We start from the raw sequence: 17749 nt of genomic DNA, 5'->3' as shown, positions 1-17749 counted from the left end.
ATTACAATAGTATAAGTAAAAAAATAAGTTAATATTTTAAATAATTCTTATATTAAAATGTTATGTTAATTCTAATATATTATTTTTAATATACATAAATTAGTTGTACAAATACATGTGCCACTCATGTTTTAATTTACACTATCTAATTAATTAGAATTAATAATTATTAATAACTAATAATATAATATAATTTAAAAGTTTTTGATTGACATTAACGTGATATTGATTTAATTAAAAATGATTATATTAATTTATTGTCCTAATTTAATTTAAAATAGTATAATAAAAAAATGTGGTTTTCTTATTTAAATTTTTTATCACCTTATTTTGAAATGATATTATGCTAGCCCGATTAAGCTTTTTTCCAGTTAAATTATAATTTTTTACCTTCCAGGCAAAATATACAAAAATTATTTTTCACATATTCGCATTAGCAAAAAATTCTAATTTCTTCAAATATAAAAACTTTATTTTTACAATACTATTACCAAAATTCATTTACATATTTATGATACTAGGTTTTCAATGGTAATATTTTGTAATTGTGAATTTTTACACTCTTTCTTGTAATCATGATACTATAATTTTAATATCTTACATTGTTTAATGTTTTATATAAAAAAAAATTATAAATGATTGATTTTATAAATGTGTGGATATATATGCATTAGTAAAATAAAATATAAATTAATTTTTTTTATTCATTTTTTCATATTTATAGAAATAATTTATTATTGATTTCATTCATAAAACTTAAACTAAAAAAAAAAATTGTTACCTTTGGATAATGTCTTGTTATAATATTTAATCTTTAATTACAAACGAATAATTTATTTTTATTAAAGCATTTTTTTATTAATCATTGTGAAAATAATATAATAATTTTTTTATAGGAAGAAAATAAACATGATAACGATACATATAAATCTACTTCCTTAAAAGATAAATTATTATTATTTAAATTAATATTAACATATTAGACTATTTTATTTATTTAATCTATATTATTTTTTTATGATACATATAATTATTTTATTTTTTTATTTCATAACTAATTAATTTTTTGTTTAACATTATAATTAATTTGATATGAATAAAATTGACTAAATATTATTATTTTTTCTTTCTTACGTGGAAATAATGAACTAATATTAACATGCTAATATTAATTTTTTTAAAAATCAAATGAATATTATTATTGAAATGTGTCATTTTCTAAGTATAAGATATGTCGGGAAGAAATACCCAACCACCATAAAAAAAAAAAAAAAAAAAACTAGTATTAGCTCGTGTTGGTGCAATAACAAATATAATTAGATAGCTATACAAAAATTCTTTAAAAAAAATAAAAAAATAACATGAACAAAAGATACAACTCTCACTGACCTACCACCAACTGGACATGCCAATTGTTCCAAAAGGTAGAAACTTAGCCTAAAGACAAAAGATAAAAAGAAAATGCATTTAATAACAACAAAAGAAGTACAGTAATGTATACAAAAGAGTAGAAGAATAAGACATTGTAATGTTTGACAAAGATACAATGTTCACTCAATAGATTATTTATAATGTATATTTAATATTTTTAAAAAAGAATAATTAAATCTTCAAATTATGATATTAATTACCTACTTAGTATTAATCACCTTAATTACTTACTTGAATATATTATAAGAAAAATTAATTACGCGAGACCTAATTTAATCATTGTCTATCATGCAAACAAGCACACTCAAGTGTATTTTATATAATATATAGATCTATCAAATCAAACATATAATTATTTAAGAAAATAGTTATATCAATAAATTATTTTGAGTAATAAGTTGATCCCTCCTATCTACATGTATTTAATCTTAGGCTTGAATCAATTAACACTAGATGTTAAGTTTTTGTTCTCAAGTTGAAATGAGTTTTCACTCCTCACATTAGATAGCATGTCATATAGTAATAGAAATTTATTTATATTCTAAATAACACATTATTCGTCAAGATAAAATATGTTAAACCGTCAAATGTGTATAATAGTTTATATGAGATTGTTTTAACTTAACTACTAATTTTGAGTTTGGGCCTTGAATATACATTTGTTTTAAATACGGGATAAAGAGAGCTTTATAGCACATAATTATCCTACCTAGGTCAAATGATATATTACAGGGATATATTATTTGTGAAAAAATTAAATAAAATGAAAAATAAAAAGTATAATTTCTCAATAGGACTTAAATCCATGATCTTTTATTCATAGATAAGACAATAAATCATTAACATTATTTTTTATATATCATTAGTCAAAAGTTATTAATTTTTTCTTTCAAATTATCAAAATTTATGAATTATAAAAATATTCAATATATAAATCTTTTTAGTTTTATTCTATATCATTTTATATATTTTTATTTTGAACAATTTATATATTTTTATTTTTATTTTATCAATTTATATTTAAATTTCATAAACTAATATGTAAATTATTTACATAATTTTTTTAAAATTTATTTTCATATACAAATTATTTTCACTCTAACTATCTAAGTAAAATTAAAAATATTTATATATTAAATATTTTTTAATTTACAAATTTTGATAATTTAAAAATAAATTAATAATTTCTGATTAATGATATATAGAAAATAATATCAATATAATTAACTAAACAAATCAAGTGTCTTTGATGGTTTATTGATGATAAAATAATATTATTAAAGAAACATAATTTTACAACACTAAAAATAAAAATCATTTTCGAAGTTTCTAACTGTAAAAGTATCTATAAATTTTAAATTAAATATATTATAATACTTATATCTAGATTTCAATGAAACGCAACATTATCTATTAAGAATAGCAAGTTTATATTCAGAACAAACAAAAAAGACAAATACTTCAAGTTAAATTCTCATTTAAAAACAATCAAACCGACGCATATTAAATATTCTTCATTAGATTGTTTTTATTAAATATTAAATTTTCATTAGCTTGTTATGAACCATTTTTCCTGGGTTTTACCGATTTTTATCAATGCTGGTTTTGTAATATATTTTGACCAAATATTAGACCGATTAACCGGTTTTCCAATTGGACTAGTTATGACTAAAAGTATGCGTTTTGTAGTGGGACATATCTCATGGTACCTCTTCTCATGGCTTTTTGTGGTGAGATCTTCTCCCATCTTTCTTCTTAGTTGACTTCACTAGGAATAGAATGGATGTTCCTAGTTATAGATTCAAATAGTCATCTTTCATGAGTCTGGTTCATGCCCCCATGCATTTTGGAGTTATTTCTTCTTTTTAATATATTTCTGGCAGGCTGTTGAGCATGAACAGTGGAGGGAGTGTTGACCTGATTAGGATGTCCTTCATTGCTTTTTCAGTTCTGTTTTTGTTTTAAAAAAAATTGGACTAGTTAATAGTTAATACGGTTCTGTTCCTAAAACACTGGTTAAAACTAAAATTTGATGTTAATACCAACTTAGAATTAATTGAATGAAATTAGCTTCACTTTTTCTCATTTTTTTTAAAAAAAAAAAACAGCCAGAGGCATTGGCAACCACAATGTTTTGGGTTACCATCAAGTTCTTCTATCCAGCATTTAGGTGTGATCTGTTTCGCTCTTCGGAAATTTATATTTCACAGCTCACAGGGGTATTATAACATGTGAGTCCAACTAGAAACGTGACAGGTAGATAACGAGCATGTTAGAAACATAGTATAAAAGTCATTTGATGTGTCTTCACCTAATATCATCAGCTGGTAAGTGAAGACCCATAAATGGTTTTTTATATTTATATTTCTAACATCCACCACCGCACCACCCACAGATTTGAACTCAGAGCATTCCATTTCACTTTCATTGTTGTTTTCTGTTTCTTCTCTATGTGTATGTTGTTCTGCTACATAGTATATGCTCTTTCTTACTGTTAAAGTTCATTTAAACTATTTTTTTGAGTAAGATTGGAGCCAATAAACCAAATAAACAGTAAACTATTTATTAGACTTTGGAAATCACTAAAACTGTATGTCTAGCTGATACTTTTTTTTTTATCGAAAAGTTAATTTATTTGTTATCATTAGACACATGAGATGAGATAATAAGCATGGTGGACCTAATACATGCTGTCGGCAGTTCTTGATAGTTAATAGTTTGTACTATGGTATTGATTTTGAACTGTACTAGTGTTGGGTAGCATAAATTGCATTGTACCATTACAAATTGAAGAAAAGGGAATTCGTTAGTGAAGCTTGTGTGCTGTCATATGCTTTTCTGGTGTTCCACACCTCTGTGACTCATCGCTTCTCTGAATCTAGTGGTATACACCGATCCACAAAATCTTTCACCTTATTCATTTACTAATTTGACTTCTTTTATTATCTTTTCAGTATAAAGTACATAGTAATAGAAGTAGAATCAAACATCCTTCATCCAAACCTTGCCTTACCCAAGTCTAACTAGACATATAAGACATACATAATCAAATATAGTGTGTTTGCTTCAGCGCGTTCCTCCCCATTTCCGCATAAAAAGTTTAAGAAGATGCAGAAGCAACATTTAGATGCTTCAGGTTGGACGTGGATCACAAATGCCAAAAGCTAAACCAGATATGCATTTATTTAAGCATCATAAACCTAGGAATTCACACAAGCTTGGAATCACCAATCCTTATTAGGGACTCACTTGAAATAGATAAGTGAAGCAGCATAATGCAACTCAATTACAAGCCTGAAATAGTGACCGTTTTGATTTCTTTAAGCCGAGCAGAACTAGAAGTATTCCAAGGTAGTCTAAATTGTAAGACACCTCAAGTAGTTGGAGCTTATTAAGAGTCCATGGAGGGAACCTGAACCAAAAATCAGTCAAGTAACTTCTTCTAGCCACAGCCTTATGGTGACTGAACGCATCAAAGGAGAACTTTCCATGGTACTTGCCAAACCCACATTCACCAACTCCTCCAAATGGTAGGGTATCCGCTACGTACTACACAAAATACAGACTAGTTAGTAGTTACCATTCGATCACAAGCAGCCTATGCATGTGCTTATGATTAATTGCGACCGAAAAGTGGTACAATGAACCAAACGTAAAGTTGTCTTATGGAAAGAACCAAATTTCAACCTCCCCCTCTTGCTCCTAATATATATATATATATATATATATATATATATATATTTTATATATTTTATCGACAAATGTTAATTTGTTAGAATATAAGTTTTATTAGTAGATGATATTAATTTGTTAGAATATAAGTTTTATTAGTAGATGATATTAAAACCGCAATCTTTTCCATTTTTTCTTCTCCCTTGATCATCTAACACACCTTATATCTCCTCCTCCACTTATATACTAAGTACAATAACAATCACAAGAATATGATCTACTATATATCATTATAAAATTTGGACCTAACTTAAACCCAAAAAATCTAACTCAACTCCACTTATATATTCTGTTTTAGCATTAGTCAATGTGAGATTTTAAAAAAATGCCTCAAGCTTATTAAATAAGAAGAAAGAGACAAGCAGCAGATTAATACTTGTAGAATTGCATCGTTGAATACAAGACTTCCGGATGATGTTTCAGATACCAATCTTCTCTGCAGAGTCTGGTTTTTCGTGAAGGCATAAATAGCTAAAGCTTTAGGCCTTGAGCTTATGAACTCAACACTCTCTTCAATCTTCTCCACCTGCAAAAGCCAGGAAAATACAAATAAAACTTCACTTGCCACATTCCCGGACTATTAATGAGAAACTAAAGGTAAAATATTTTTTTTTTGCATCTTACGGTGATAATTGGAAGTACAGGGCCAAAGATTTCTTCAGCCATGATTGCTGAATCAAGTGGCGGATCCAGCAATATTGTCGGTTCAATAAATCTGTACAAAATTTATAAGGTGATAGTAATGTGAAAGAAAATTGGTCTGTCCCATTAAGGTGGGAAGTGAACTGCACAGGATCATATGCGACATATGGAAAAACTTGGAAGCTAGCAACTAAGAAAAGAGAGTACTTGGTAGCAAAAAAAGGAAAGAGAGTAATACTCACAAGTCATTTTCATCCATTGAACCACCATAAACCACCGATTCTTTGACCCTTGGCTCAGTGAGAAGATTCTTGAGTCTCATGAAATGATTTTTATTAACTATCCTTGCAATAGTGTTGGACACCTTGGGGTTTTCTCCAAACAGTTTCTTAATCCATTCCTTCATTAATGTCACCTAAAGAAAAAGAAAAAAAAAAAGAGTAGAGCCATGCTTCAATATCAAAATAACAAAAGGTCGAAATTCTTTGAAGCTTCGTACCAATGTAGAACTGAAGCTCTTCTCCACAAGGACATAATCGATTGCTATGCATGCCTGTCCCCCACAAGCCCCAAATTTTGCCACCAAAATTCGCTTCACAGCCACCTTGTGGTTCATTCAACAAAAGAAACTTCCAGTTAGCAATTTTTTTGGGCCACAAGTTTACATATAATTATTATATAAATATGTAATCGACTTAATTTTAAGGGCCCCGATCACACAAAATAAAATAAAATAGAACTTTATTTTTTCTTTTTTTGCCATGTGATGTGACAAGATTGAATGAGTATCCACCTCTTTGTCCCAAGAAGAAGAAAGAGAATCAATTATGGCTGGGCATTTTCCACCTAACTCCAAAGTCACAGGCGTCAGATGCACAGCTGCTGCAGACATAACAATCCGCCCTACCCTTGCACTTCCTAGTATTGATGTCATACGTTAAAAAAAAATCTCATCAAAGGTTTTGAGTTAAATAAGAAGATGATGGAAAAGATTATATATGATTGAGAAAGGTTAACCTGTGAAGAAAATCTTGTCCCATCTTTGCTGCAAGAGTAGCTCCCCCACTTCTGGTCCACCTTGGATGACCTTAATGGCATTATTGTCCAAGTAAGTTGGGAGGAAAGTGGCTAAAAGAGAAGAGCAAGTAGGGGACAACTCTGAAGGCTTTAGAACCACACTGTTTCCAGCAGCTATTGCTCCTATCAGTGGCTCCAAGGAAAGTCCTGTTTTATAAAACCAAACATTAACTTACTTGATCTGGTGGTAATGATTCTGTTTATTTATAATATTTTAATTCAGCTATATCACTCGTCGACGTGGATCTTTTTAAGAGATCCTAAAAGCAACTTTTAGAAGAACCCTAAACATTTCATTTTGAATTAACTCACCAAAGGGAAAGTTCCATGATGAGATTATGAGAACAAGACCAAGTGGCTCAGGAACTATCTCTGCACTTGAAAGCAGTGCTATTCGTGGCAGCTTTGCCTGTGACAAACATCAAAGTTAGTCATGGAAATAAAAAAATAAAAAATATTCTTGTTCACAAGGTCTTTGAGCTACCTCACCTCTTTGCCTGCCATCCAATTTTTCAAAGACTTGCTTGCCAAGTTTAAGGTCTTCATTAATGTTCCAACCTGCGAGTAATTAATCATCATGGATTAATTTAGAAACGAAAATTAAAAGAGGTGTACAATTTGCTAACAGTAGCAAAAGTCCCAAGTAGAATTTAACAACAGGAGGACTAGTCTAGGATGATTCATATTCATGATTCACATAAAATAATATCAAACACACACCTCGTCTCTAAAAGCCTCCACGTAATGCTTCCCCAAATCATGCTTGAGGGCCCTCAAAATTTCTTCCTCTTTTTCAACGAGAAAATTGTGCAACCCTTTAAGCTGTGATTCTCTCCATGATGCTTCCTTTGTTTTTCCACTCCCGTAGTACTTCCTCACGTTCTCAAGATCTCTTCCCAAAGCTTCCCCAGTGTACTTCATCTCATAAATAAAGAATTTGATGTACCCCTACAGCCCTACTTCAATTCTCTCCGACTAGGTAGTATATATAATCTTCACCACCAAATGTCTATTTGGTTAACAACCGTAATAAATTGTCCTCACCTGACACGTTCTATGGAGAAAATTATGGTTTAGCATTAATTTGGGCACCACTGTAATCATCTTCTGGAAAATGTTTTGAAGGTGACAGAAATAGAAAGAATAAATAGTCATTTTACACAATAGGTGTAGTCCAATCCATAACACATTTTAATTTTGTGTGAAAGTTTGCAAATAAATATACATGTCTAAAATCTAATATATCATGTTATTAATTTTAATAAAGAATTATGTTTTATTTTATTATTATATTTATTATTTTATTAAATTGTTAATTTGACAAGTTCTTAATTAAAATTTTGATAATGAAAAATAAGTCCTTATCATTTTAATCTAAATTATGTTTGATTGTAGGATTAATGTAAATTGAACATCCGAATGGATGAATATATATGTAATGACTTTTATTGAATAAAGATTAATAGACTTCACTTATAAATTACATATATAAATGATGTACATATGGATGTCATTGAACTCATTCAATTCAGAATTTTTAATGTTAATATTATTTTGATTGATGAATAAAAAGTTCTCAAGAAGAAATATAATAATTTTTTTATATGAGATTATCATAATAATTAACAAGTTATTTATTATAATTTTAATTTCGGACACCTAATACCTTAAAACACAAGTTGATGATTAATTTAAAAAGAATCAATCAACTTTTGGTAATAAGTTTGAGCTCTATAATATAAGTAAGATCTTGTCCATGATAATTGAATAAAAAAAGAAAAAAAATTCTTAAGTCATTCATATTGACTAAATGTGTTAATTTATTAGAGTTTGAAATTATGTTTTAGAGTTAATCTTGAATTATAAATAATAAAAAAATATTTCATGATTTTTCTATTAATTATTGAATGTAAAAGACATTATTTCATGCTATTTGGACATTAAAATATCAATTATTTAAAAAGCATACAACATGTGTCTTCTAAAATTATTATTACAAAATATAATAATCTTATCATATATAATAATTCATAATTAAACAACAACATTAAAAAAAACTTACAATAAAAATACATTCTATCTAGTTAAATTCTTTAATTTATTAATAATGTTTAAGAGGTCAATTTGATGTATTTTCTTAAAGATTAATTATATTATGTATTAAAAATAAAAAACAATTAAATTACTCATATTTTTATTTAAATAATTATGTGATTACTTATATCTTTTAAAAGATGAATGGGATTAAAAGTTCCTTTTAGATATTTACTCATTAAAAAATATTTCTTGAAATCTACATGTATGGATTAAGTTCAGCAAAAATGATTAATCTCCCACAATTGTAACGCAAGGTCTGAATTCTCATCGTACGGAATATCTATTATTATATTTAATACCAAGCCATGGAGAAGTTGCCCCACTAGGTTGATTCACACTCTTCTTTTTTTCTCTCTATGCATAGATGCTCTATCACATTCATTACCGTACGTTAACATGGACAAATGAAATAAAGAAAAGTGGAACCAGGCAGTGCCTGACAGAATTGCTTCTTTTATTTTTTTTTAAGAAAGGAAACTCATATCATTTCATTAAGGATAAGTTGAAGTGCAATGGATAAATATAATTGCAAACATGAGAACTAACACGAAATGTTGATCCTCTTGTAATTTTATAAACAACAAGATTGGTTTGCCTCTTAATAAAATTCACATTAGAATTAAAAAAAAACAATTAATTTTGCCCAACATTTGGCTAATATTGCCTGACAGCATTGCTAAAACTAATTATAAAACCCTAAATTTTTCATCCAAACTCCAAACTGTCCGGTTGCAGGGTTATCACACCGTACAAAATCCATTTCCTTGTGGTAGAGAAATAGAGATAAACAAAAGAGAACTGATAAAAAGAAAAAAGATAAACAAAGGCATTTATAAAAGAGAGATAATTAATGCATAAATACTTCTATCTGTAATGACCAAAAAACAAAATACTTCTATCTGTATATTAAAAGAGGGGGTTAATACCTTAACCTCTCATATGGAATGGGAATTAAATTATGGAGCAACCCTTCATTTAACAAAGGACCTCCTGAACGTGATTGATATCCATTTTATCCTCTCATGCAAGATAATTGTGATTGATATCCTTTCGATTCACAAATTTGTCCCCACTCTTAAATTTTGTTGCTTACTTGTCGCATCCGCAATGTCACAAAAGAAGAGTTTGTTTGTATCATATTAGAGTTGGTTTCTTTATTAAATCAATTTTAATGGCATATACATTATATTTGTGGATTCTTTGTCATCATACTATTGGTGGAAAAAGAGGAGTCTGCTTTTGTATATTTACAATCGCTAATTAAAAAAATTATAATTAAAATTGTGATAAAAATACACATATAAAAAAATTATTAAAAAATAATTTTATTTTATTTCAGTAATATTTTACAGTGAACATAATAATTAATTGCTAAAATAATAAATTTTTTTAACAATGATACAGAAAAGTACTTGAAAACTCTGCTTAAAATTTGTTCAAAGCCGTGTGCATATTCATTAATTTTGTGCCATTTACTTTCAGTACTTAGACTAAGTGCTTGACCGGGAAAAGAAAATTATCCCAATAGCCTTTTACAGATACCCTGTTGTTCTGCTTGATGGAAATAAAACTCTTCACTTTCATACAATTACAAGATGCAAGATATCAATATCAATACCTACTGCAAGGCTGCAAACATGCATCGAAACATACTAAATCACATAAGTTCTTTCTCTTAATGCTTTTTTTTTTCTATTTATTTCCCTCTTTTTTGTTATACTATCATATTACTTATCACATTTTCACCTTTATCTCTTATATCTCTTTCTCTTTCTCAGTATATATTGACATATGAGTGTGCATGAATATTTTTTGTTTCTAGATACCTATTACTTAAGACTTTTTGTTTCTTGGTTGTTTTGGATAGCTTTCTTGGCTTTTTGCTGAATGGAGAGTCTACCTTTGCTCATCTAGATTCCCCTATTTATTCATTTAAATAGTATATACGGCTAACTCCCCTGTTTTTCCAAGTTCTTTTTCTGGCTCTTTTTATTTGAATGATGTAAACAAAACGCTCCTTATATGCCAACTGCTCTTTAGGCATAGGTCGTTACCGTTACTATGGCGGTTGCATTTTCTTACTAGGTTTGGAAAGGAAACGTAAGGTTGGTAGGACCTGTCTTATCTAACTAAACTCATGCTTGCTTAGTTCTGAGGTAATCAACACAGACAGGGCTAAGCTTTGAAGAGAGAACAGTGCATAGAAAGCATAGAAAAGCTCAAGGCCTTTTTGAAGTTTAATATACTTCTCTTAGAGAAAACTAAGAATATGTGAATTTCTTTAAATAAGTATTTATAAAGTAATAAAAAGCTAAAGAGATAAAATGACTCAATTTTTTTATAAATTAAAATTAAATTATATACTTCAATTCATAGAGAAGATAAATGAAAAAGTTTTTTAAAAAAGTTGAAGTTTATAAATTACTTGTGAGGAGAAGTCACATTAGGAGATTCAACCCACACTCATGGACAAAAGTAAGAGTTTATATCAAATTCTTAATTACTTGTGTCAGCTTGCATTGACAAAGCTTGTGCTTGCTTGTCTGCTTCCTATCTACCTTAATTAATTATAAACTTTTTTAGCTTTTTATTTGTGTTTGGCTTATGTTTGATTGCGGAGGTATCTCAAAGTACCGTTAGATTAATTATAAATTGATTATATTGAGATCATACAATTTTATTAATTTACAAAAGTAGAAATTAATCGATGAAATAATAGTCTATCAATTTAAAATTTAAAATGTGTTTGTTTGATGCAACAAATATTAATTTATCATAAGATATTTGAAAATTATGTTTTGGAACGTACAATCTGATCTAGAAAATATTAATGTCTTTATTCTTAGTTTGTTACGGTCTTAGCTTCAATGATAAATGTTCAACCAGAAACAATAGTAAATTATTTTTAATAACACAAAATTAATTTGAGAGATCATAAAATGGTCTCAAGAAACTTAAATGAAGTAACTTCTGAAAAGAAATTCACGAGCTTGAGAAAATGATTAATGATCTTGGTCACCGCAATATAATGGATTTCATACACCTGTCGGATTATCTGGCTGAAAATAATATATAATAAATATCCATAGGTTCAAAGCTTAGAAGAAATTAAGACTAGTGGCTGAGGATAGATGATTAGTATCTTTGGCGGAAGAAGTTATTGTAGTGACAACAACTCTTTACAATTTTTTGATGCACTTCAAGAACACACACTTGAGGTTTTTAATCTAATAAGAAAGTTAGAGATGGAATTCACCTAAATTTAAATTTTTAAAAAATAGATTTAGAGAATTATTAATTTGTGATATCGACGAGACTAAAAGATTATATATATTAGGATAAAAAATGTTATTTTATTAATTTATTGAAATGATAGATTTTGTAAGTTGGCCGAAGTTAGGGCCAAAAATATATTTTTTAAAGAAAATTATTAATTTTTGAAAGTTTTAAGTGTAACTTGAAAAACTTAGCCAATTTTTATAATGTGAACTTATGTTTGGTATTCGATTGGCAAGTTTTGTTAGTAAATTCGGGGACTTTAACTTACCTTCTAGAGCCTATATTATTACCATAACTGTGATTTAATCATTATATTATTTGAAGTCAAAGTAATATAATGTGTTGGTAACGATAAAAATTGGAACTCTGCGGTGAACCAATGGTAATATTTCCCCCTTCCTTAATTTATTTTGTAACTTTATCTATTCTACCTACACCCAATCAAATCCAGCAATGCCACATTTCTATAGTACATGATTTGATGACCGAATATAGCATTCTTCTTTCCTGTTAGCTCATTTGGTCCCTCTAAAGGGATGCCACTTTAATAAATTCGTCGAATTTTTAACTTTTCCTTGTACGATCTTGAAGCCTTTTGAGGATAAAAAAGAACAATCATAATAAATATCTCCAAAATGAATGAATATGCAAAGGGCATCTATTATCATTTATTCTCCTTTTACTGTTGAAGGAGTGGGTCTACTTTACTATAAGGATAATAAGGACTTTGGGTGATTCATAATTTTGATACCTTCCAATTTAGTGCTTTTGTCAATTCTGCATTGGTGGAGTTAATTTCATTTTATCTTATGGTTCTTCATTCCAACGTTGAAACCCTTCAATTCACTACTTTAACTGCCACAAAGCCTCCATATTCCAGATTTTTATTAGTGTGTTTCACAAACTAGGGTAAAGTAGGCAAGTAGCCCACATTCTAGATGAGAAAAATAATCTGATTGACATGACATTCTTCATAGGTACGTACGTGGGTGAAAACGTAATAAATACCAAAAACAAAGTAGATTTTGGTCTGCCCCATTCAAGTTTGTTATGCAGCTTATAATTCTGCACAAATTGTCAATACATTTTGTCCTTGCATTAAAAAGATGGTCTCAAAAGTCAATGATCTACTGTTGCACCATTTCTAGCTTTCTTAATTCTTTCTTTTTCTCACATGATTCACCTTTGTTTGGAAAAGAATGTGCATGATAAAAACATAGAACTTAAAGTGCACCACTTCCTTTAATCACAATTTAATTATATACCCCTTTTGATTACTATTTAAGAAAGTTATCAGCCTCTGCTAACAAATTACATTAGCTATATACATGTATATAATCAACTTTGGTTGGTAATCCATAACCGTACTTGGAGTAAACTACCAATTATATATAGAAATGTCTGAGTAACCTTATTTTTTGGCTAGTGAAAGTATATAGCAGTTCTATACATGTAATTGGAATTAGCTTAATAAAGCTCGAAAGTTTTGTAACTTAATTTTCAGGGAAAAGAAGGCCTGTATATAAAACATATCGATTCACACATATATATTTGAGTCTGTTTCACTTTTTCTTTTTATCTGGTTGCAACATAATTAAGCATGTGGATCTTATGCTCAAAATATCAATGAACATAATACATATATGCAGGCGGCATTCATTATGTGGCCGTCCTAGCATACATTCATTATTCTTATATTTGTTCCATATATATCTTAAACTACACGTGTGGTGGGGGGAGAAAAGAGATTATGTAAAGTGGAAGCAAATAACTTGGCTTGGTTATAAAACAAACTCGTATATACGTTTAACATAGTGTATATATATATATATATATATATATATATATATGTCTGGCACCTTATGATTCATGTGTGTCATGATAACCTTGTGAGTGAAGAAAAATTAGAAAAGAAAAAGACAAAGGCCATGGAGTCAAAGACAAGACGACCACCTATCTTTCTCAATCCCTTAGGTCCCTCTCCAAACCGTTTTCTACTAGACTCGTCAACCAACCTACTTCTCTCACTCTTCCCTATTTTGTAAGCAAACCCCATAACCATCACCATCGTCATCATGATCATCGTTAATTGCCTCCACATGAAGCTTCCTTCTAATCTTTCTCACTTTATAAATGCTTCTCTTGTGTACATATCAAAGTAACCAGTTGGGAGAGGAAGTTGCCCTTAAGAGGAAGTACAATGAGGAAGCCAGAAGCGTGTAATAATAATACTAAAAACAATAGCAACAAGAAGCTTAGAAAGGGGTTGTGGTCACCTGAAGAAGATGACAAGCTCATGAACTACATGCTAAACCATGGACAAGGGTGTTGGAGCGATGTGGCAAGAAATGCTGGCCTCCAAAGGTGTGGCAAAAGTTGTCGCCTTCGATGGATCAATTACTTGAGGCCTGATCTTAAGAGAGGTGCATTCTCACCCCAAGAAGAGGAACTCATCATCCACTTCCATTCCCTTCTTGGAAACAGGTTCATCTTATGATCATTTTTCCACTCCATCACCCTTACAAATTATATCCATGATATAAGGTTCATCTATATATAATCTTTATTACCAATATTATAGATCCATGCATCATTAACTTTTATTAAGAAGAACTGGTGATTATACATTACTGCTTTAATTTATTGCAGGTAGTATATCATCATAATGCTTTTCCAGGTTTTATAATTTCTTTAAAGAACTCATAATACACACTATAAAAATGCAAGTTTATCTTTAAAGCTAAGCCATTCCTGGAAGAGTGATAGAATTCTAAAAAGAAGAATGAAATATGAAACGGCACTATTTTAGGAGGGTTATATTTTTAATCAAATTAACATACTAGAGAATACAGATTTTCTAAGATATTTTAAGTTCATTTTCTTTAATTGCTAAAAACAAATCCCAGACACTACTGCACACGCCTAATCATACATAATTAAAAACTTAAAAATATATTTGCACACTATTTTGGTTATTGGTTCTTACATCATTTTTATAGGTATCTATTAAAATAAAAAGAAAAAGAATTACATTTTAATACATAGTTCCTTTTTCTCCTCAAAACAATTAGGTTTAACAAAAGCCAGCGTATAAAAAGAAGAGTAATAACATGTAGACACTTTTACATATTATATACTTCATCAATATTAACATGTATTGTTTTTCTTCATCTCCCTTTCGATTACATTATATTACTTATTATACTTTAAATTAGTTTTCTTTATTTTCTTTCTTTTCCTCTCTAAATATTAATTAGATATTAGTCTCTACCGATCTTTTTCCTAAAAAGGTGCTTAAGAATTATTTGTCAGTAGAAATGAAACTGTTAAATAGACATTCACTTTGTCTTGTATTTCTTTTCTTTTTTTATCCATTTTCTTTCTATACCTCTCTTTTCTGTTCTCTTTATGCACCCAAAATACAAAATGCATCCAGTGTAGTTTAATCAGGTTCAATTCTTTTCCATATACTATCGACTAATATTTAATTAATAATATACCCCTCGCTTCCAAAGGAAGGAGAAAATTCAGGAAGGTAGACAGTTTTCATATGTCGAAATCTAGATTTCCTTAGTCCGGCATACACACATATTTTGAAGTTCAAATAACAACAGCATATATGAATTATACACACACTCACGCGCAAAACAAGAACTTGGAGTTGAAGGCACTCCATATATCTGTATTATTATCGCTTTTTATTAGTTTCCCTGCAAAGCATTCCTTTAAATTTCTATATATATAGCTATCAACGGCAAGAAACACGTAGACATCAGTTTCAAGTTAGTTTGTGCAATATTTATTCATTGACCTGATATTTTTCTATGTATGTTTCACTTTTGAAGATGGTCTCAAATAGCGGCGCGTTTGCCTGGGCGAACCGACAATGAAATAAAAAACTTTTGGAATTCAACGATAAAGAAAAGACTCAAGAACATGTCGTCCACGACGACCACAACCTCAACCTCACCAAATGCAAGCGAGACCTCAATATCCGAGCCTAGTAATAAGGACCTCAACAACATGGGAGGGTTTATTTCCACACTACATAATAAACATGCAGGTTTTGTTCCTATGTTCGGTTCATCTCCATCACCATCAATGATGCAAACCAGTACAGTTTTCAATAACATGATTGAAAGGTTTCCTATGCTGGAGCAAGGACTGATTAACATGCCAGCTTCTGGAGGGTACTTCGAAGGCACAGGTAGTACTCCTTGCTTTTCGCAATGTGAAGTTCACAACAATAAAGGTTCTTGTTATTTAGAAAACGAAGTGTTTGAGAGTGTAAATATCGGGGTAGAAGGGGATATGTTTGTTCCTCCCCTTGAGAATGTTACATGCAAGAGAGAAGAAACAACTAACAGCAGTTACTTTGACGATGACATAAATAGTATCCTTAATAACTGCAACAATATTGGCATAGCTGAAAATAAGGCTCATCATGGGGTGGAGAATTTGTTTCAGCAAGAGTTAGCCACTGCCACAGGAGAATGGGACTTTGAAGAGTTGATGAAAGATGTTTCCTCCTTTCCATTTCTTGATTTTTCATACTGATCAATGAACCTTATTTGGCACACTGCAGGGTGATATATTCTTCACATAGAGCCTTGTATAATAGTATACTGGTATTTTTTACCCTTATACCGAATTCACAAGTTAACAATCAGGTATAGGCCTCAAATAAAAGTCCAATATATATATATATACATATAAATTCTTGGGTATCCATTGGTGATCGAGTATTTAGTCTTGCAGATTAGTTAATTTGTGCATTATCAAATTAAATTTTTTAGATCATCACTCCGCAGTAGGAAACCAGTGTAGTTAGCAACAATAATCTGTCATACTTGTAAAAGGAGATGTGAATAGATTGTTATACATTATTTTTATTTTTTTTTTGTTCAAGTTTTGTGCGGATATATATGTGTAGTAGTTATTGTTATGTATTTCGTTTTATATAACCTGAGATGTACAAAATAATAATGTAAATGGTGATAAGTTTGTATATGCACGTGTGTGTATATATATATTGTTCCTGTTCTAAATGGATTAGGTATTAGTCCTTCTGTCCAAGGGTTTTTTATTGTGCCAAAAGATATCTAAAGTCGAAAAAGATCATCCGCTAGTTGTTTCTTATAGAAGATTCGGGTGTATGAGTATCCAAAGAATGGATGAGAGAATATTTACAAAAATACTCTAACACGTAAGTAATGATTTAACTCAGAGTTATTAACAATATATAATGAGTAGGTGAAAATGTATGAATCCTCTCTTACATAGGAGATTCACTCCTCTTTATACTAATATTGTTGAGCTTAGAGTCTATAGGTCTCTTACATTATAATTATTATTGAGCAATACATCTTCTAATCATGCTTAACTATTACTAATTGAATGATTACCTTTAAGCAGATTATTTGGTATATATATATTACTTTTGATGGATGTGAAGCTCTCTTCCTCATTCCCCATTTTTCAAATTGGATGT

At 29.5% G+C, this 17749-nt stretch overlaps 2 protein-coding genes across 2 annotated transcripts; one reads left to right on the top strand and one right to left on the bottom strand.

The window, feature by feature from the left end:
- Positions 1–4351: 4351 nt before the first annotated feature.
- Positions 4352–7958, bottom strand: ALDH3J3 (aldehyde dehydrogenase family 3 member J3). The gene is made up of 10 exons (XM_003543485.5): positions 7603–7958; positions 7372–7440; positions 7195–7291; positions 6823–7029; positions 6599–6723; positions 6305–6409; positions 6048–6220; positions 5788–5878; positions 5540–5689; positions 4352–4980 (listed from the first exon to the last, which is right to left on the bottom strand). The coding sequence occupies exons 1-10, from the start codon at positions 7801–7803 to the stop codon at positions 4714–4716; spliced, it is 1485 nt and encodes a 494-aa protein (XP_003543533.1). The 5' UTR covers positions 7804–7958; the 3' UTR covers positions 4352–4713.
- A 6450-nt stretch (positions 7959–14408) lies between these two features.
- On the top strand, positions 14409–17361 carry LOC100799410 (transcription factor MYB46). The gene is made up of 2 exons (XM_003541997.4): positions 14409–14742; positions 16104–17361. Exons 1-2 carry the CDS (start codon positions 14459–14461, stop codon positions 16813–16815), a joined length of 996 nt encoding a protein of 331 aa, XP_003542045.1. The 5' UTR covers positions 14409–14458; the 3' UTR covers positions 16816–17361.
- The last annotated feature ends 388 nt before the right edge of the window (positions 17362–17749 follow it).

This window comes from Glycine max, chromosome 13 (genome assembly GCF_000004515.6).
Source record: "Glycine max cultivar Williams 82 chromosome 13, Glycine_max_v4.0, whole genome shotgun sequence".
NCBI lineage: Eukaryota > Viridiplantae > Streptophyta > Magnoliopsida > Fabales > Fabaceae > Glycine > Glycine max.
The sequence above is the reverse complement of the archived record's forward strand: the minus strand, read 5'-3'. Positions and strand labels throughout refer to the sequence as shown.

Excerpts from the sequence above, each read along its gene's own strand:
- ALDH3J3 (XM_003543485.5), bottom strand. The coding sequence starts at position 7,803 with ATGAAGTACACTGGGGAAGCTTTGGGAAGAGATCTTGAGAACGTGAGG. Across the intron at positions 6,410-6,598 it reads CTTCTTCTTGGGACAAAGAG|GTGGCTGTGAAGCGAATTTT; the intron begins GTGGATACTCAT and ends ATGAACCACAAG. Across the intron at positions 4,981-5,539 it reads TCAACGATGCAATTCTACAA|TACGTAGCGGATACCCTACC; the intron begins GTATTAATCTGC and ends TATTTTGTGTAG.
- LOC100799410 (XM_003541997.4), top strand. The coding sequence starts at position 14,459 with ATGAGGAAGCCAGAAGCGTGTAATAATAATACTAAAAACAATAGCAAC. Across the intron at positions 14,743-16,103 it reads CATTCCCTTCTTGGAAACAG|ATGGTCTCAAATAGCGGCGC; the intron begins GTTCATCTTATG and ends TCACTTTTGAAG.